Raw genomic sequence first — 21,948 nt, forward strand, 5'->3', positions numbered from 1 at the left:
TCTTCAATTTGACTTTTTCCAAATAATCATCTGGTAAAAATACTTTACTATGTGTAAGAAAAAGATAGATATGTTAGGCATGTATTTTTAGGGCATCTTCGTAGCTTTGATTCTATATTTTAAAAGAGCCCAAACTATGGCATTATTTCCCACAAGATCTCTAAGTTATTGGTTGATCATAATATAAATGAGACAATAAACTAAATTTGCATATTTCTGTGGATGAGTTTAAACATCCTTGTTTCTCCTACAAGTTCTTTCACTTGAGTTAGGCCAGCAGACTGACATATTGCTCGTTAATCATACATATTAACTGGAGTAGTTAATGCTTCAAAATCCAACTTACCATTCTGTCCACAGGGACTAGTTCGTGTTTTCTAAATGTGACGACATATGCTTCAGACACTGCTAATTAGGCCTTTCCCTTGAAAATTCATCCTGACATGTTTCAAGAACACTTTTCTCCCTTGAGCACAAGTTCATTAAATTATTAATATCCTTTTATAAGTCTTGTAGGATTACTTACACAATGCAGCCTTCTCTGTTTTAAAAACTATAGTTTATAATGAGGGATGAAATAGATCTCACTTCCTTATACTGTATGTCTTTTTTTTCCAGCCAAAAACAATGGGCTGGGTAAATATCAGAGAATAATAGATATTATATTCAGTAACATAAAATGTTAATGTAAGGTTAAAAATATTTTGCAGCCTGGGCAACCTAGAGACACCCATCTCTACAAAAAAATTAAAAATTTGCTAGGTATGCTGGCACATATCTGTAGTCCCAGCTACTTGGGAGACTGAGGCAGGAGGATACTTAAACCCAGGAGGTTGAGGCTGCAGTGTGCAATGATCACACCACTGCACTTCAGCCTGGGTGACAGAGCAAGACTCTATCTCAAAAAAAAAAAAAAAAAGAATTGCACTTGGAAATGTTTTATGGTCAGCTGTTTGTATCTGTAGGTTTCACATCTGCAGATTCAACCAAGTATGGAGATTGAAAATATTTGAAAAGAAAATATGGTTACATCTTACTGAACATGTACAGACTGTTTTTGGTCATCATTCCCCAAACATTACAACGTAACAACTATTTACATGGCATTTTCATTATAGGTATTGTAAGTAACCTAATGATGATTTAATGTATATGAGAGGGTATATGCAGATTCTATACCATTTTATATAAGAGACTTGAATGGCTATGGATTTTGGTATTAGACAGTGGGGATCTGGAACAAATCTCCCACAGATACCAAGAGATGACTGTACATATAATCAGCTCTACACACATGTAAGAAAGTGTTATAAGCAATCTAAAACAGAGAACCTAAAATTAGTTCTATTGAGCTTCTGTATTAAATGATGAATTTGGTGGCAGTTTTACCTTCTGGGCTATTCTCTACCTAAGCAGGTGCTTATACCAACCTATATAATATGACCTTTTTAAGACAAAACTCCTAATGGCTTCCCATCACAATGACAGTAATGAAACTCAGAGCGCTCACCATAATCTACAAGGCCCAGCCTAATCTGGCCTGCCTGCCACCCAACCACACGCTTGCTCTTCTCTAGCAACCTGTGTTTCTTGCTATTCCTTGAAGAATTTGTTCTTGCTGTTCCCTCTACTGGATGCTCTTTCTCAGACCTTGCATGATCCGTGGACTCACTTGGTTCAGGTTTCTGCTGAGGCCTTCTCTGATTTTTCTGTCTAAAAGAGCACACCTTCCTGTATAACTCTGTGTTCCCTTAACCTGCTTTATTTTTCTATATTTCCTATGACTATCCAAAATTCATATCTTTTTTTGTTTAGTTCTTAGAGATGCAATAAGTATAGCATAGTGGTAATGGTCACAGATGATAGAGCCAAGTTGCCTGGATTCAAGTCTTAACTCTGCTATTTACTAGTCCCATAACGTTGGGCAAGTTATGTTGTCACTAATTTGCCTCTTCCTTAAAATGGGAATACCTCAAATATATTTTGAGGATTAAATGAACAATATGTGTAACTTTCTTTGAATGATATTTGACATCTGTTACTATTATTGTCCTCACTGGTATGGAGACAGAATTCAAGGTATTTCCAGAGCATGGTAAAGCATCTAACCCACAATAGGGACTTCATAAATGCTTCTTGAATTAATTTATGAACAATTCTGGGCACATGCTCGCTGAAAGTGGGGAAAATATCCTATACAAACACAGTGAAAAGCCAGCAGGTGAACAAATAAAGAGTTTAAAAGTCACAATGGAAAATTTATTAGTTGAGAAAGCTGAACTGGTTATGTGAGTTTTGTAAATGTAAATGCATATGTACTAGATGTGGCAAGAATCGGGGGAACAAGATGTTATTAGGGTTTCTGCCTATAGGATACTTCCCTAGAGGTGAACAGAGAAAAAGTCAAAGAACATAAAAAGAATCTGGCAACTGACCAACAATTGCCGTTGGCAGGACCAACTGGGTCACCAGCTTTCCCAGGAAACCTTAACCTTATTTTGGGAAATGTTGAATCTGATGGGAGCTGAGAGAAGGTAGATTGTAAAGGACAGACTTTGAATTACTTTTACCCAGTTACAGCTTCAAATGACATTGGATGTTAAGTTTAAGGAAGCGAAAACTGGTATTCAAATAAAGAAAAATACTCTCAGTTTTGCACAATAGTATGTCCTAAGTGTTCAGTTTTTAAAGGTCATCAATACATTTTCCCAATATTTAAATCTATCATGCAAGAAAAAGAAGTGGTGAGCTGGGAAATGCCTTCTGAATACACTGGATCTAAAGGTTGAGGATAAGTATCAGAAGAGAAGAGAACCAAAGAGCGCACACACGTCTAAGACAGGTTACTGCAGGTGCATCCAGGGAAAGCTATCCCCTGTTTGAGGACTTTTCAGGGGGTATAATGTCCCAGGTTGTTGCTGAAGTTGTGTAGATGACTTTTTCTACCCACATTTTCCTCCTATCCCCATGATCCCTCCACTCCAAAGGGAAACTGGAAGTGCTGAGATCATCTATAACCAAATGAACAAGTCTGTCTAAATACCTGTTGTGAATAATTGTCCCTTCTCTTCTACCATGAAGGCAAGTCTAGGTCTTAATCATCTTAATCTGTTTTCCCCAACACAGCAGGTAAAACAGACAGTAAATTTCTGCCAAATAAAATTTACTCACATCTTTTTGATAGGGATTTTTTCTGAAATCAGCACTGAAGTATCAAAATGCAATTTAATCCATTAAATTCACTTCAATTTGTTGAGAATTACATAAGGAAAATTTTTCCATTTCAAAATTGGGGGACCTTTATAGTTCCATCTCACTGATCCTCTAGAATTCTCTTCATTTGTCAGGCAGTTATTGATTGTAGTTCTGTGAACTTATTTCGTACTAGTCAATTCAATCCTGGACATTGAAAATGTAGCTCTAGAATTCTACCCCTAGAGTATATCTTTTAGATTATGTAACTAGAAATACCAAAACTATGTCCTGTCACTTTACCTTAATTGAAATCAAGATATAAAATATTACTAATGATTATTTGTTCTAGTGCTCACTGGTAATGCTGAGCTTGTTCCTGTTTCACTGGCCTAGCCTCTGACCTGTCTGAAATTTGTAGATGAACTTCACTACATTGTTTTTATTTTAACACTTCTATTAAATAAGACATCATTTTATATGCATTATTTGTCCCTCTACATGTCAATTTTGTTGACTCTAAACTTACAAATATAACAGTTCCCATAATAAAAGTGAAGGAGAAAAGTCTTCATTCATGAGGTATTGTGAAAGTGGAATGTTTTAGAGATGTGGAAGCCTGACGGCATAATTCTCAGACAGGAAGGCAGTGTATATAAAGGCCAAATTCCCCTTATCCAGTCTGGGAGTGTGCTGCTTGTGAACATCCAAATATGGAGGAAAGAAAGTTTTCACAATGAACTTCCAGCTTCCACCAGCTTCATGTGGCACAAAGATGTTAAAATACATCACAGTATATTCAGGAAATTGTTTAGTCATACCCTACCACTGCCCCACCCATGACACTGAGACGCATCAAGTGGCTTGGCAAATATTGGCAATGACAGGCCTAGAAAACAGAGTCAGAATCCGGGCCTTAGAGAGTTGGTGGTTTGGCAAGGCAGTTAGGCATTCCAACAAATCTAAACGGAAGGGTTGGGTTGGCCTCAGAATCAGGGTAGAGAGACGTGAGGGCAAGCAGAAATCAGGCAAGCAGAAAAGAACTAGGAAGATCCACATTCCAAAGGGAAAAGCAACAAGTAAATGGGACATTTACAGAATCTGACTTGGTAGTGAGAAGAAGAGAAGCTCAAAAATTATAACAGCAAAATAACCTAAATTGTGAATGACCAGGATACCCACATCAAGGAAATGTTAATCCAGTTTTAATGTTTTAACAAATCATTTATTCAGATTATCATTTACTGAATTGTAGCTCAAGAGGTTTAGATAATGATGTCACAACTTCTAACTTGTTTTGAAAAGCCACATTAGTTACAGATAGAGTCCATCCAAGGGGGGATAAAAAGGAAAGGGGCAGAGAGATGAGCAAATAGTGGAATTAAATAATTTTAAAATGTTAAGATCCCAACCTCAATGATGTTCATCTTTCCTTAGCTCAGAACCTATTTCAAGTCATTTGTTCATGCTGAATTGCATTTTCTTCTCATGTCCTTACCAGAGTCACTTGTCGGATCCCTGAAGTAATGAGACCTTTATGACTAGTGTTGTTACTGTCATAGACACATTTTTAAAATCTAGTAAGAAATAAAATGTACTTAAAATATTATGCACTCCTCTTGTAAGTATTCCATTCTCATTTTTACGCATATCCTTGAGTTCAAAATGTAATTCTTTACATCAGACATAAATCTTATTTCCGTTCACAAAGTAAAAAAAGACAACTAACGTCCCAGATAGTCTGTAATGTTTTCCTGTGTAATTAACACCTCATTCACAGTTGTGTGTGCCAGTCAAGGCCCTGTCTCCTCTTTCATGACATTTCCTTGATACCTTGTTTAGGCCAAGCTGATGCCTAAGAGTGTGCAAAATACACTTATGGAAATGGGAATGTTTGAGAGGAGTCAGCTGAATTACCGTGACCTGACAGCTTAGAGAGAGTACTTAGACATATGTTTCATTTTGTGGGTTTGGGGCCTGTGTGCCATCCTTTAAGTCCAATTAATACTGTAACCTCATCTTCATCATCATCCTCATCAACAACAAAAACCATCTGTCAAATGAATACCAATAGTCCATTATTTGCATTCTTCCCTTCTTAATGCTCCTAAGAGGGTCAAATGTTTATAAATCAAGTGTCTAATTTAAGATACATGTTCTCTCGCACTGCAAGTCATCCTGGAAGCATTAGATTATTTTTACTGTTGAAAATTTGTAAATGTCATTTATTTAAATAGGCTTGTCTCTTTTTTTCTTGCTGTTAATAGTGACCCTCTGTGTCCTTGTGCACAGAAAATGCAAGTGGAATCAAGGTTTTAGATCATGCAAATAAAATCATTCCATTGTGGGAATCTCATGGTTTCATTTTTTAAAGTTACATTGAAATTTAATGTAGATTCAGAAAAATGTGTATGTCATAAGGGTACAGCTTGATGCTTTTTCATAAAATGAACATACTTATGCAACCACCAGGTAGTTCAAGCAGCAGAACATCATAACCCTAAGAAACTCCTCTCATGCTTTCACTTTCCACTCCCACGTGGGTAACCCATTATAACTTCTAATAGGATAGATTAGTTTTGCCTGTTTTGTTCTTTGTGTAATTTAATCAACATTATGTTTATAAGAAATATTTATATTGTTGCATGTAGTTCAATTTCATTCATTTTCTTTGCTGTCAAATATATACTTTTCCATTTTATGAATAAATCAATTTTTTTTTATTTCTACCTCTAATGGGTATCTTGATTGTTATTTTAGATTTTTAAACAAACTTATATCCACAGTTAAAAGGTGATTACGCTTTTCTAAAGGATGCACGCTACATATTTTGGAGGTTTTCCTAGAGACATTATCCAACATTTTTATATAAAAAATGGAGAATTGGAGAGAGGGTAGTGGAAAGGCAGTGAGGAAGGGAACTAATACTTATTAGAACTACCATGTACTGGACATTTTGGTAAAAATAGTTGTTTTCTTTTAAATTGTGGTAAAAAATGTAAACATAAAATTTACCATCCTTACCACTTTTAAGTATACAGTTCAGTAGTGTCAAGCATGTTCACATTGTTGTGGAAAGGATCTCCAGAACATTTTCATCATGCAAAACTGAAACTCTATAAACCTTAAACAACCCTTTTTTTTTAGAAATGGAGTTTTGCCATGGTGCCCAGGCTGGTCTCAAACTTCTGGCCTCAAGCTCCACCCTCCTCAGCCTCCCAAAGTGCTAGGATTACAATTTTACAATCCCATCAACCTTGCACAAGTGTTCCAATTTCCCCATGTCCTCGCCAACGCTTGTTTTCGGATTTGTTGTTAGTAGCCATCCTACTGGGTGTATGCAGTCGGAATTTTACAAGTAATCTTTTTATTCCTTTAACAAAGTTGTTGCAAAGTATAAGTACCATTTTACATCAATGAAATCTTAGCACAAAAAGATTCTATAAGAGAAAAAATGGGGCACAGAGATTTTCCAGTCCAGGTGCTCTTGAACTTGACAATGAGCATTTTATTCTTAAAGTTCCACATAATCACAAAACAAATTGAATTCTTTTATTCTGAGCTACAAGATATAGACTTACAAGATATAAGGTACTCTACAAGATTGCCTGACTTCAAATATGAAATAAGAGCTTTAGTTTTAGAGTAGTGGTTCTCATAACATGGTCCCCAGACCAGCAGCATCAGCATTACTGCAAACTTGGTAGAAATGCAGATTCTCAGATCTCACCCCAAACCTACTGAATCCAGAACTCCGAATAGCCAAGCAGGTGGCACACTCCTGTAATCCCAGCTACTCAGGAGAGGGGCTAGTTGTGTTATCATGACCTGACAGTTTAGAGAGAGTACTTAAATGCATGTTTCATTAGTGGGTTTGGGGTCTGCATACCATCCTTTAAGTCCAATTGCCACTCTTACTTCATCTTCATCATCATCATCCTCATCAACAACAAAAACCATCTGTCAAATAAGTACCAATAGTCCATTATTTGCATTCTTCCCTTCTTAGTGCTCCTAAGAGGGCCAGGTGTTTATAAATCAAAAGTGTAATTTAAGATAAATGTTCTCTCACACTGCAAGTCATCCTGGAAGCATCAAGGTTAAAAAAGATCTTTTTTAAGCTCTTTTTTATTGAGACAGGATCCATGATGGTCTTGAACTCCTGGGCTCAAATGATCCTCCTGAGGTTTCCTATGACTGATTTATTTCACTTGGTATAATGTCCTTGAGGTTCATCCATGTTGTTGCATGGGCCAGGATTATCTTCCTTTTTAAGGCTGAAAATATTCCATTATATATATGTACCTCATTTTGTTTATCCATTCATCCACTGATGGACATTTGGGTTACTTCCACCTCTTGATCCTGAGGAGGATTGTTTGAGACCAGCATGGATCCTGTCTCAAAAAAAAAAAAAAAAAAAAAAAAAAAAAAAATTCTGCGAGTGAGGCACAGCAATCTATTTTAAACAGCCCTCCAGGTGACACTCATGCATGGTCAGGTTTGAGCAGTCCTAGGTTTAGATCATTAGGCAGATATCTAAAGTGTTGTGTAATAATCTCCACACAGTTGCCAAACAGAAAACTGACATATTGAGCACTTTCAGGTTTCCAGGGCAACTTGATAGAGTAAATCTGTGCTTTGCACTTTATACCACAGTTTTCAGGAAAATGTTGGATTAGCCCAGTTATAATAATGCTGAAACAGTAGATCTCTATCCATCTGAAAGTTCACCCAAGCACTAATTTATCAGAGTTGCTTCTGAACAAATGGCTACCTGAGAATAGCCACCCTAACCAGGAAGACCTCTTCCAGCTCAGCAGATATCTGACTTATCTCCAAGATTTTCCCTCCACCCACACCCAAGTCCCCACCTTTTGTCTCACTTTTGGGTCTAGACAGAGCCCTGTAATGAATGGACCAAAACAACCAGAGATAGAAGTGAAAGCAAACGTGCAAACATTCCTCTCATTGGCATCGGGAGCCTTCTTCCTGGGCCTGCTATCAACCTCCGCAGGCCCTGGCCCCAGGTATCCTCATCCACACGAAGAATGCTTCGTGTGAGGCATTCTGTCCACTAATTAGGATACCTTGTACACATAATGGTTCATCATTGATTTCTTGCACCACGGGAAGAATTGGAGACACTTTATGTCTTTGTTTCCTATGAACAAAGATTCGCAGATTAGATTTTCCTCTGAAAAGTGGGGGAATCTGATTTTAGTCCTAGGAAGGGAGTTGTGGTTTATGCCTGTTTTCTTGGCATAATTATTCATAAAATACTCCCCCAAAATGTCCTAGCTTAAGTAGTAAAATTCGCCCTACCAAAAATCTACTGTTAGCTCCTTTTTTAAAAACCAGAACATTTATTGTGTGACTAATCATTGAAATTCTTAAGATAAACTGGATGCTACAACAGCTGCCCTCTTGGGTTTAGACGTTTTTCCTTCTCAGAATCCATGCCTGAATCTGCGGTATACAATGTTCGGGTGCCTCGCTCGACCAGTCCTGGTAGTATTTCATCTTTAAGCCTTGGCACTTCAGTTATACTTCCTCTTGTGCTTAGCAGGGCAGCCACATTTGCCACAGGGTGACTTCTGAAGGTGGCAGGCCTTAGAGCCACAGTGGTGGCACAATGTGTGCATCTTATTGTGACACTTTTCAGACAATGACGTTCCCTTCAGTATCTTGCTTCTGTGGCCAAGACCAAAGAGTGTTGTTAGCTCTTAGGTAGGCTTTTGCCTTTCCCTAATGTTTTTAAGTAGAAGACAGATGATCCTTCAGAGGAACAGGAGACTGTACGGCGGTATTCGGTGCAGCTTGGGGCCTTGAAGAAGGGAAACAAGACAAGGGAGTTAATTCCCAGGGCTCCTTGGAAAGAAGAACAATGATGTCTGGGAGTAGGCATGGACTATTATGTTGATAGAAATGTGGCCCCTAAGAAAGGTGCCATTTCTCACACCTGTAATCCCAACACTTCGGGAGGAGGCCAGAGCTGGAGAATCACTCCAGTCCAGGAGTTCAAGACAGCCTGGGCAACATAGTGAGACCCTGTCTCTAAAAAAAAAGATTGAGAAAAAAAGAAATTGTGCCCTGCCTCCTGGACCCATAACTCTCTTATGCTCTAAAGCTTCCACCTACATTTCTCATCCGTCCACCCCTCTTCTCTGTCCTCCACAAGTCACTTACACTTGAGACTTTAGTGTCAAGAGTTTCTCCCAAGGTAAATCTTGTTTCTTGTACAGATTGAGCATCCCTAATCTGAAAATTCAAAATCTGAAATGCTCCAAAATCCAAAACTTTTTGAGCAACAACATGACACCACAAGTGGAAAATTCTACACCTGACCTCATATGACACGTTGCAGTCAAAACACAGTCACAATTTTGTTTTATGCAAAAAATTATTTAAAATCGTGCATAAAATTACCTTCAGACTATGTGGATAAGGTATATATGAAACATAAACGAATTTTATGTTTAGACTTGGGGCCCATCCCCAAGATATCTCATTATGTATATGCAAATATTCCAAAATAAAAAAAATTCCAAAACACTTCTGGTTCCAGCCACTTTTGGACAGATGATAATCAACCTGTATGTATTTGGTGGTAAGCCTAACAAAAAGGTAACTGCATTGCTTTGTATAGCACATCTTTAAAAATTGTTCAAATCTGATTTAGGAAAGTTCAAGCCTAGAAACCAGGTTTAATGTGAAAATATGTGCTGGCTAACGTTGTGTGCACACAATATGTTCAAATTACTTAACAACCCTCAAAAATATTTTACCTGCATGTCCACTCAGCAAAATGAGCCTTCTCTCTGCCCTCTTCCAGCATCCACACTGACACTCTGACACTCTGACAATGGCAAGGCTGGCTGAAATCAGCAGTGATATGCAGGAATCTGGATGCTTGCCCTCACCATATCCTGAATCTTGGATGCTTTTTACTCCTCATCTTAACATGTGCCAATGTTATGTTACAATATCTGATATTTGGTTTGTTTCAACATTAACTCTGTGATAAAAGTTAATCAGTAGCCTCATTTTCCCCGCTTCCTGCCCAAATCAATACACATGTCTCCTTTGAAGAATGGGGAATGTAAACTAAAGTTGATCCTATGGTTTTAACTTACCTCAACCGAATGCATGCTTAAAGAAAGAACCAATCACTTACTTAGATACCATTTATTTAGTTTCTTTGTATTCTTGTGAATTAATAAATTACAGTGCTTCCACCTTCTAAGTAAATTTTTTATCATTGATTAGTCCTCAGGGGCTAATTTACTTATATTTACTAAAATACCAAATGTATTGATTTTCAGAAAATGTAAACTGCAAGACTAGAACACGGCATACATGTGTATAACTTGTTTTAAGTATACAGAATATTAAATTATATGTTCATTTCAATCTTACAATCCTCCAAAAGAACTGCATGGTTTAGATCTGTAAAATGAAAGATAAGAGAAAAACACTACTATTAATAATTATATTTATGTTTTTAATTTTTTTTTTTTTTTGAGACAGAGTCTCTGTCTCCCAGGCTGGAGTGCAGTGGCGTGATCTCGGCTCACTGCAACCTCTGCCTCCCGGGTTCAAGCAATTCTCCTGTCTTAGCCTCCCAAGTAGCTGGGATTACAGGCACACACCACCATGCCTAGCTAATTTTTTTTGTATTTTTAGTAGAACCAAGGTTTCTCCATGTTGGCCAGGCTGGTCTCGAACTCCTGACCTCAGGTGATCTGCCTGCCTCAGCCTCCCAAAGTGCTGGGATTACAGACATGAGCCACCATGCCCAGCCTATGTTTTTAATTTTTAAAAAATTTTAAATCTGTTCTGTAGATGTTAACTAGGGCTATTTATAGACAAGGATGCTGTTTTCATATGAAGTCTTTGATGGTATCACCTTAATTTCCCTTCAGAAACAATGGACACATTTCTCATCCAATCACAGCATTGTATTTGCTTGTTGATCTCTGAAAACTTACTCTCCTGTTTCAACTGGCGTTTAGACCTCCTATCTCATTCCAAGACTAGATGAGAATCAAAGGAATCAGGCAACTTTGCCTGACATTTTCAGAGCAAGAAAATTGGTGAATAAAATGGGCCTTTCTGTGCCTACATTTATAATTCTCCCTCAAAAAAGCATGGAAAAGATCAACGTAATATTTTTACTTTATAAGTATCAATAAGCCTTAATATGTACTGACAGTTTACCAATATGATAATCAAATAGAACTGTTAGTAACAATGAAATAGAGTGACCATATTTAGAAAACATATGCTCATAAATGCTTCTCATTCAAAATGTATGCTTTCAATACCTAAGCTTACTTCCCTCTGTTAAAAATTTAAAAAATAGGGCCGGGCGCGGTGGCTCAAGCCTGTAATCCCAGCACTTTGGGAGGCCGAGACGGGTGGATCACGAGGTCAGGAGATCGACACCATCCTGGCTAACCTGGTGAAACCCCGTCTCTACTACAAAATACAAAAAACTAGCCGGGCGTGGCGGCGGGCGCCTGTAGTCCCAGCTACTCGGGAGGCTGAGGCAGGAGAATGGCGTGAACCCGGGAGGTGGAGCTTGCAGTGAGCCGAGATTGCGCCACTGCACTCCAGCCTGGGAGACAGAGCGAGACTCCGTCTCAAAAAAAAAAAAAAAAAAAAATTTAAAAAATAAAAAATGTTTAAGAAAATAATTTTATAATATCTAATGAAATGCTTTTTAAATGTTATTAGATTCATGGGTACAAGAGATGTTAGCACAACATCTTGCGGTTGGAATTTAGCTAGTTGTGAACTTGAGAGAGTTAATATTCGGTTGTAATAATGAAGATTAACATGCAAGAATTATACATTTTAGTTCACTTATAAAAACAACTTAACCACCTTAAGGGAAGAAAAGAGCTAATGTGCTTCACACAGTATATGTAATTACAATAGGGCTTAGGGCAGTGCTTTTCAGATTTTAGTGAGCATAAAAATGCAGATTCGTGGCTCCCACCCTGGAGATTCTAAACCATGAAGTCTAGGATGAAGTCCAGGAATATGCATGTTTAACACCCAATCTCACCCTCAAATAACTCATACAAAATTACAGTTCAGGCCCCTCTTGGAGAACACCAACTTAAGATGACAGATATACTTGTTATTGCATCCAAAACCACAGAATCATCAGATAAAATACCCATCTTAGACCATCTTTCATATACTTTATATTACTTTGCTAAAGAACCAAGGTAGATAGCATTTAAAGGACTGCTGATAACAGTTAAGATTTATTCATTTCAGGTACTATACTTCTCATTATGGTTCTTAAAAATTGGCCCACAACTTTTAAAATTAATTGATGTTTAAAAGTCATGAGAAATTGGAATTGTTTCTTAACTTTCTGTTCATTTTTAATGTCTTCAATATTCCCATTGAATATTGTTTGATATTAAAATGTAATGGAGTCACAGTATTTATCATCTGTTCTTCTTTGGTTTCAAGGGAAGACGAGGGAAAACAGGACCTCCAGGAAAACCAGGACCCCCAGGACCACCTGTGAGTAAACAATACAATGACTATCCCTTTAAAAAGTCACTCTTTATGTCTGTGTGTTTACCTAAGGATTATTTTACTCCCCTGTGGATAATGGTTTCCTTCTTTCTACTGTTTAGAATGACTCGTTTCAGCATTTGGATGAGTAGTTCATAGTCTCTATATTCCTAACACCATCATCACCACAAACCAAGAGATGAGGGAGGCTGGTAATCATCCACACACCTCACCCACTTGTTTATTACACAGATGGCAATAACAGTAGTGTCTGCTTGAACATCCTAAGCCAAGTGTCCAGACAGATGAATCCTGTTCTGAACCTACCTGAACTCCATCTTCTCGATTTCTTAACATCCAGGCTGTCAGACATCTGGGGAAGCATATCCACTTTTCTTGATATGAAACTATTTTGTTAGTATAATTTCATGGTTTGGTAAAAAGTGCTATAAAGATCATCTAACCAGTTAGTTTATCTGGATCCTTTACCCCGAGCTTCTAGGGGAAAAAAAAAAAAAGTATTCAATTTCTTGTAGTTGTGGTAACTCTGCAGCCTATGAGAGTCTGGTTTGTGTCCAAGCTGCTCCACTGACACTGCACTCTCTGTGGTCCCAACAATTTCTGCATCGCAGATTCCCTGAGCACTTTTCAGGCTTCATCTGACTTTACTGCTACACAGGAATGTATAGCATTGACTGCTCTCTCCTTGAAACTCCCTATTCTCTTGGTTTAGCAACATTGGGTTTTTTCTCCCATGCCTGGGGCCATCTTTTTGTCTCCATTAACAGCTTTTCTTCTGCCCCCTATATGCTGGATGGATTAATGAATGCCAGTTTTTTATTTCAACTCAGACACTGTTCCTGAGTTCCAGGCTGGTACATCCCATTATTTTTTAGTATCTCCACGTGGAAGTCTCCTGGCTACCACAAAAGTATAACGTCCAAAACTAATCTCTAAAAATAATCCTAGATGTTTTTCTTCATCCTCCTCATCTAAACAGTTTCTAAATCATATCAGTTCTACATCCCAGCAGCCCACAAATCCTCTCCGTCTTCACTGTCACTGCCTTAGTTTAGACCTTTGTCAATTTGAACCTACATATTTGAAGTCATCTGAGAGCTGGTCTCATTGCCTCTACCTTCTCCAAGTGGAGTAAAACCTCTAAATCATGACAGCATCCAGGTGGGCTTGGATGGCTTAAAATTCTCTAACAGCTTAAAACTATTTGATTTTAAATTCCTCAATCGCTTCTCTTTTCTTCAAGACAGATGGATTCCACATCCTCTACATGCCCACATCCTCTGGGCCCTTCATGGTTTGCCTTTTACCTGCCTTGGCCTATCCTCCTCTATGCCCTTCCTTCTTTTGTAATCAGTCATCTTCCTATTGGGAGATCCCGCTCCCAATGTTTAACATGGGTTCTTTTCTATTTCCTAAGTGTCTCGGCTGGGTTGAGAAATAAAGGGAAAGAGCACAAGAGAGAGAAATTTAAAGCTGGGTGTCCGGGGGAGACATCACAAGTCGGCAGGATCCATGATGTTCCCAGAGCTGTAAAACCAGCAAGTTTTTATTAGCGATTTTCAAAAGGGGAGGGAGTGCACGAATAGGGTGTGGGTCACAGAGATCACATACTTCACAAGGTAATAAAATATCACAAAGCAAATGGAGGCAGGGCGAGATCACAGGACCACCGGATGAGGAGAAATTAAAATTGCTAATGAAGTTTCCGGCACGCATTGTCTTTGATAACATCTTATCAGGAAACAGGGTTTGAGAGCAAGTAACCTGTCTGATCACAATTTATTAGGTGGGAATTTTCCCATCCTAGTAAGCCTGGGAGCGCTATAGGAGACCGGGGCTTATTTCATCCCATCGGCTTCGACCATAGAAGACGGGACACCTTAAAAAGGGGCCGTCTATAGGCCTACCTTCAGGGTGCATTCTCTTTCTCAGGGATATTCCTTGCTGAGAAAAAGAATTCAGTGATATTTCTCCTATTTGCTTATGAAAGAGGAGGAATATAGCTCTATTTCCATCGGGCTCACTGATGGCCAGTTCAAAGTTACCTCTCTTGTTCCGTGAACATCGCTGTTATCCTGTTCTTTTTTAAAGATGCCCAGATTTCATATTCAAACACACATGCTCTACAAACAATTTGTGCAGTTGACACAATCACAGGGTCCTGAGGCGACATTCATCCTCCTCAGCTTACAAAGAAGATGACGGGATTAAGAGATTAAAGTAAAGACAGGCATAGGAAATCACAGGGGTATTCATTGGGGAAGTGATAAGTGTCCATGAAATCTTCACAATTTATGTTCAGAGATTACAGTAAAGACAGGTGTAAGAAATTATAAAAGTATTAATTTGGGGAACTAATAAATGTCCATGAAATCTTCACAATTTATGTTCTTCTGCCGTGGCTTCAGCTGGTCCCTCTGTTCGGGGTCCCTGACTTCCCGCGACATCTTCCCTTACTGTTTCAAAAATGCTATGACTTGCAAATGTTCTCCAATAGGCCTGTATATGCTTCTCTGTATCTCATGACTCAGCTCAAACATTTCTCCTATAGAGCCTTTGCCAGTGCTCTCAGCATTTGAGATTTCCTCCCATGGTCCTGTATGTTACACCGCCTACAGATATAGCACATTGCTTTGGACTCTTATTTTCCTCATCTGACCACTGCACCGTGACTGTTTTGAACCTCTATTTTCCCACCATTGCTTAGAATAGTCTCTGGCCTATAGCATGTGATTATTGTTTATTTAATGACTGAGTAACAAATGAATATGTTTTGTAGACGAAAAAATTAAGACCAGGTAAGTGCCTTTCTGAAGACCAAAAAACACCCTGCACCACCACTAGAGGGCCTCAACCCAGTACCTTAGGAATCTCTTAGGATGTGCTCTGCTCACCTGCCAAAAATGAACATGATTACTGTCCTGTCATTGATTTCATTTCACTGTAGCCATTCTAGTGGATTGTCCTATTAACAGTGCATTGGGGCCAATTGATATTTATTATATAAAGGCAGATTGGGGGGATGAGGGATGAGGAAGTATAAGCCGGATATCTGCATTAGTCTATTCTCACACTGCTATGAAGAACTACCCGAGACTGGGTAATTTATAAAGAAAAGAGGCTTATTTGACTCACAGTTCCACAGGCTGTACAAGAGGCATGGCTGGGGAGGTCTCAGGAAACTCCCAGTCATGGCAGAAGGGAGAAGGGGAAGCAAGCACATCTTCACATGGCAGCAGGAGAGAGCGACTGTGAAGGGGGAAGTGCACTTTAAACAACCTAATCTCAGCCGGACGCGGTGGCCCACCCTGTAATCCCAGCACTTTGGGAGGCCAAGACGGGCGGATCACGAGGTCAGGAGATCGAGACCATCCTGGCAACACGGTGAAACCCCGTCTCTACTAAAAAAAATACAAAAAAACTAGCCGGGCGAGGCGGCGGGCACCTGTAGTCCCAGCTACTCGGGAGGCTGAGGCAGGAGAATGGCATGAACCCAGGAGGCGGAGCTTGCAGTGAGCCCAGATCATGCCACTGCACTCCAGCCTGGGCAACAGAGCGAGACTCCATCTCAAAAAAAAATAATAATAAACAACCTAATCTCGTGAGAATTCACTCACAAGACAGCACTAGGGGGATGGTGCTAAACCATTAGAAACCACCCGCATGACCCAATCACCTCCCAGCAGGTTCCTCCCCCAACATTGGAGATTACAATTTAACATGAGATTTGGTTGGGGACACAGAGTCAAGCCATATCAGTGTACTAGCATCTAGTCTTGAAAGGAATCAGTTTTGTTGATTTTTATTTCAAATTTTTAGACAAAACAGAGAACACATTGTAAGATCTTTAAAATAATTGTTTCGTGCTTTAAAGAAGAAAAGCTGGTGAATGCTAACAGGCAAGATTAGACCTTTGTGTAGTTTTCTAAACCTATGGTGCTGCTTTTAAGACAGGATAATTGTTGTCTCAAAGGAAGAATTTGAATGTTGAAGTCCTTTATGACAAGCTTGCCAAATGTCTAGGAGAGAAGAAGATTACACCGAATTCTGGAATGAGTTCTCAACTACAGATCAAATGAGTTTACTGAAGAGTTCAGAAGATTAAAAACCATGTGACTGTATGATAGGATTTATAATATTCAATTCCACAGACTTTAGTTTATTGCCAGAGTGTTTGGAGGAGAGAGGTGCTTATTTTATTTCAAGTATAGATTTAGAACTTAAACTCAGCTATAGGTCTGACACACAGTGTTCATTAAATCCTGGGAACATAGTATTTTTAAAAAGTGGTTTATTAACTTTTTAAATATAACAAAATACCCAATTTGTTAGAAAAATTAGGAAAAATCTATGCAGAAGACAAAGTATTTACTTTGGTGGCATGATCTCGGCTCACTGCACCCTCTGCCTCCCAGATTCAAGCAATTCTCTAGCCTCAGCCTTCTGAGCAGCTGGGACTACAGGTGCCCACCAACACACCCAGCTAATTTTTGTATTTTTAGTAGAGACAGGGTTTTACCATGTTGGCCAGAATGGTCTCGATGTCTTGACCTCGTGATCCGCCCGCCTCAGTCTCCCAAAGTGCTGGGATTACAGGTGTGAGCCACCGCGCATGGCCGGTAGTCACTATTTTAGAAGTATCAGCAGAGCACTTGTTATCTCTTAGGATGTCCCAGGGAGCTATTTGTATTTTATTACAATTTACAAATAGCTTAAGAGATGTTCCCCCTTAATTGTGGACGTTTTTAGATCAAAACATTGTTGTTTTTCATTTATTTGTCTTTTCCAACGTTGGACCCTTTGTGACATGCACCCTGCTTCATAGCAAGAAGGAAGGCAAGAAGAGAACAAGAGATGGGTTGGTAGGACCTATAATTTTTCTAATTGTTATTGGAGTTAGTGTATGCCTCACCGCAGTGGCCAGTATGTGAGGATCCTGAAGCATGTGTTAGAATATCTTATGACAATATGAAATGTATTTTTTTTTTAATTTTAATTTTGTCTCCTCATCAAACAGTAATTAAATACTATGTAATATCCCTCAAATAAGTGAATATTTTATGTAATTTAAACATTATGTTTGAGCAATTAGTCTTTGGGAAAGTTGGAGGGCGACTTTATTCTAGTCAGTGTGATTGCAAAGAACAAAGGAATAGGAATTACCAGGAGGCATGAATTTTTTTATTTTTTTAATAACAGCATACTTTATAAGAAAATGTCCTTCCCTTTGGGGGTTTAAGATGTTTCTGAAATCAAACGTAGTGTTGTTATTTAGGGGAGTGTCAGTGAAGACTTTAAAAATCTTGAATTGAAAGGAAATTGAATTGAAAGGAATCTAAGTCTCTGATGGCCTGAAGCAATTCAAATAATTAAAGTGTTTTAATGAGTCCTTCTACTTGATTATTTGTTCTGAAGCCAAATTTGTATATTCTCACTTTCTTATGAAACGTTTGCACCAAAAGGACAACTTGTTTACTAAAAAAATTTCCTACAACTAGCTAAGTGTATATGTTTGTGTGTGTGTGTGTGTGTGTGTGTAAGAGGACAACGTTTTGTCCCCTGAGATATTTTATCTCCTACGGAAAAAAGATTTCTAATAATGGGAAATTTACTAACAGTAGTTTTATTAAACTAACATTATTAAATTATCTTTGTGAATCAGTGTTTCATGGAAAGTCATATATATCACTCCAATTTAGCTCCCCATATTCAATAGCAAATTTTTGTGTCTTTAGGAAAGACTTATTTGACATTTATACACATGCAATATGCATATAATGAAACTGTTCTTATTCAGAGTGCTTGTCATTGAGCAGTGACTAACCTGGTTAACAGAGTTAGCCACATGTATTTTTGTAAAGTATTTGTCCAATTTCTTGTTAAAAACCAGAGCTGATCTTACCTATGCAAAGGAAAAAGCTCCCAAAGTCTCCCAAATAACTTCTGCCATCTTGTCCTAAATGAATATTCTTCACTGGAGGGAAACTATTACATAGCGATCTCTTGGATTTATTTCAATACATAAAGATTACAACTGAGAACAGTTTTTCAGTATGAGAGGGCTAAGCATCTCCCGCGGGAAGGAAATAGCACTAACATCTGAGGAAACAGGTTCAGAGGAGAGACGGATGAAGCAGGCAAGGAGAATTTATTACCTAGCTCTGCATTAAGTACTGTATTTCCAGTGACTTAGGGAATCCTTACAACTCTCTTGAAAAGTAGAAATTATCTTCATTTTATAATGAGGTAAATGATACTTGGAAATGTCAAGTAACTTACCCAAGCTGACACAAGCAGAGAAGACAGAATTGAAACACAGGAACTGATCCCTAAACCTTTGTTTTCCCAGACTACAGGTGTGAAAGACAAGCTTCTAGTTTACAATTCGACTAAGATTAGTCTTCTTCAAACATCATACATAGAACAGTGTTTGATTTTGCCATGGCAATGAATGGCACTGTGCTGACTCCAGACAGCGAGATGGTATAGGATAGCATAGGATGGCAGTGAGGAACTTAGTGCTTCTCCTCACTAGCCTGTCCTAGAACAATTTTCTTGATGTTTCCTTGTCTCCGTTTTCTTTTCTGTAAATTTGAAATAATAGCACCTACCCCACCTGCTTTTTCCCACAGTGGCTACAAGGGCCCAATGCCATGGATGTGAAAGAACTTTCTTCTATATGTAAAGCTCTATCTAAATGTAAGTTAGTTCCACTGTTATTATTCTGAACACCCATTCACACTGTAGATAGAAGAGATTGTCTTCAATCAGTAATTAGACCAACACTTCTTTTCTCTCTTTACAGTTTTCCAAAAATCTAGTTAACAGAAATTTGAATGTCAATGAATTGCGGAAATAAAAGATCCCTTTGCATATGGCACGCTTTTTCTAGATACATAAATCCACTCATGAAGAGATACAAAAGTTACTCGCAATTAGGTAACAATAACAACCAGGTCTAAAGAGTCAGTGATGCTTCTTCTCCTGAGATTTGCAGCCTCTTCCTTGCTTGTGGGGCTTGTTCCTTTACCATCTGAGCTGTTGTATTTTATTAGTTGTGATGTTCTCTAAGTCTCAACTGTCCTTCCTCACACTCCAATAAAAGCTTGTCTTTTTAAAAAGCCTTCCAGTTATCTGAGTAGCATAAGCAACGGAAAGTAATAGACTTATGTTATGATAATGAGACTTAGAAAGTCTCAAGACTTGGAATGCCTTCATTTATTTCAAAGTATTCTGGTTTCTGGTTTCTTTAGAAAAGAGAGGAAAGCAGCTGGAAATGAGGCGAAGCAGGAGAGAAAGTAGGAGAATTTAACTAATGAACCATTAAAGGAAGTAGGTATTAGCCCACCCATTTGACATTACTTCTCATTCATCATTGCTGGAAAAAGCGTTTATTAAAAACCACATTAATTTTAAAATGTGTTATTATTTCTTTCTGTTACAGGCAAGGCTTTTTATTTTCTTTCATTTTTTTTTCTTCTGGTATTGTTTTTATGCATTGTTTCATTATTGCAGTATGGGAATTGAGCAGTGGGCTCCATTTGTCACTTTTGTGTGCATAGCAATTTAGGTTGAAAGCAGAAATTCAAAAAAGTGTGTAACATGGGGCAGCAGCTCCATCTACTGTTTCCGCTGGAAAAGCTGTAGTCAAAGAATGACTCTAGCTCTTTGAAGGATGTCAGGGGAGTGGAAATTTTTCGATGTTTGAAGTTTATTATAAATCCATATGATTTTTTAAAAATTATTTTGAGGCTTTTGTTGCATTTATGCTTACCTTGAAATTTAAATATAAATGCTATTTCATCAGCATTTTCAATGTCAACTTGATGCTCTTTTGAGGTGAAAATCCATACCTACTTCACTGATCTCTGAAATGCCCTTCTGTTGTACAATACCAATAAAACTCTGCAGTATTAATTTTGTAGGAGCTTACTCCAATGAAATGTATGCTTCTTTTCTAAAACAAGTCTGATTTAAAACATGTACATTCTTGTTTCTATTTTAATTTTAACTTCAGTGTAGAACTTCTTCTACCTTTAAAGCATGAATCATTACACAGTCCTGAAAGTTACAAGTAAACTAATTGTAAATTAAATTAATCAGTTTGCACAGTTAAAAGAGTAAATTTAGGGTGTAAAATTTAATTCATTTACTAAACACTTATGGGCTATTGACCATGTATTAATCACTATTACAAACATTGAATATACAGTGGTTAGAAACACAAAGCAACAACAAACTACAGATAAGGTCTCTACCTTTCTTTATAACTTACTCTCTGTGGTAAGGCAGTACACCAATGGTTAATAAGCAGTTAAATAAATAGACAAAACAATTTCAGTTTAGAGTGAAGTGCTATGGGGGGAACAAACTGGGTAATGTGATAATGATTTGGAAGGAGGAAATGTTCTTCTCATTACCATCTCATTGAGGTGGTCCAGGGAGGTGTCTCTGAGCAGAAGACATTCCTTGAGAAGGAGCTGGCCATGTGAGGGCCAGAGCAAGAACTTTCTAAACAGAAATATCAGGACTTGCAAAGGGCTTCAGGTGGGGAAAAGCTTGATGTATTCAATAAGCAATAAAGGAGCTAAGAAAAGAATAGTGCCAGAAAAGATTTGGGAGCTGAATGGCTTCATCACATGGGGCCTTCTAAGAATAGAAGAGAAGGGTTGGCAGGGAGGGCAGCTGGAGAGATACAAGTAGCCATGAAATAACCAGTTATATCTCCCTTTTGTAAGTGTGGGGTGTGTGTGTGTGTGTGTGTCTGCAGTGGTTTTATTTTTTTATGTGATGAAATTACTGTTCCTACTGATTCAAATAAATTATTGAAGGTAATATTATTTTTAGCCCATTATCTTTAGTCTTTGAGTAGATAGGAAATAGGCTTGTATGCTGAGAGAAAACAAGAAAATTGACAAAGGTATGATTGTAGCCCATTTAATTTCAGTCTTGACTGAATCCACTGGATATCACATTGGTCATTAGAGATGGAGAATTTCATCACATCTAAGTCTTTTCTTTTTCCCCACAGCAAAATCTGATGTTTCCTTTCTGTTAGGCTATAGGTTAAGCCAGTTGAACAGTTGTGGCAATGAAAATACATGCCCTCAAAACACCATAGGACTAAGTGCCTTCCAGCACTTGTGCCCCGTTATCCATCACTGTTCTCAACTTGAGTATCTCCCATCTCCAACT

General features: G+C 38.2%; 1 protein-coding gene and 1 pseudogene across 4 annotated transcripts in view; one reads left to right on the top strand and one right to left on the bottom strand.

Moving 5' to 3' along the window:
* Positions 1-21,948, top strand: part of COL19A1 (collagen type XIX alpha 1 chain) — a 333,080-nt gene that overhangs the window by 205,156 nt on the left and 105,976 nt on the right. For all 4 annotated transcript variants that reach the window (XM_003897789.5, XM_009205449.4, XM_009205448.4 and 1 more), the window contains one exon: positions 12,685-12,738. In XM_003897789.5, the coding sequence (XP_003897838.2) occupies positions 12,685-12,738 (54 nt within the window). The remainder of the gene's footprint in view (positions 1-12,684; positions 12,739-21,948) is intronic.
* LOC116275223 lies at positions 8,586-9,446 on the bottom strand (annotated as a pseudogene).

Source organism: Papio anubis, chromosome 6, assembly GCF_008728515.1.
Source record: "Papio anubis isolate 15944 chromosome 6, Panubis1.0, whole genome shotgun sequence".
Lineage (NCBI taxonomy): Eukaryota > Metazoa > Chordata > Mammalia > Primates > Cercopithecidae > Papio > Papio anubis.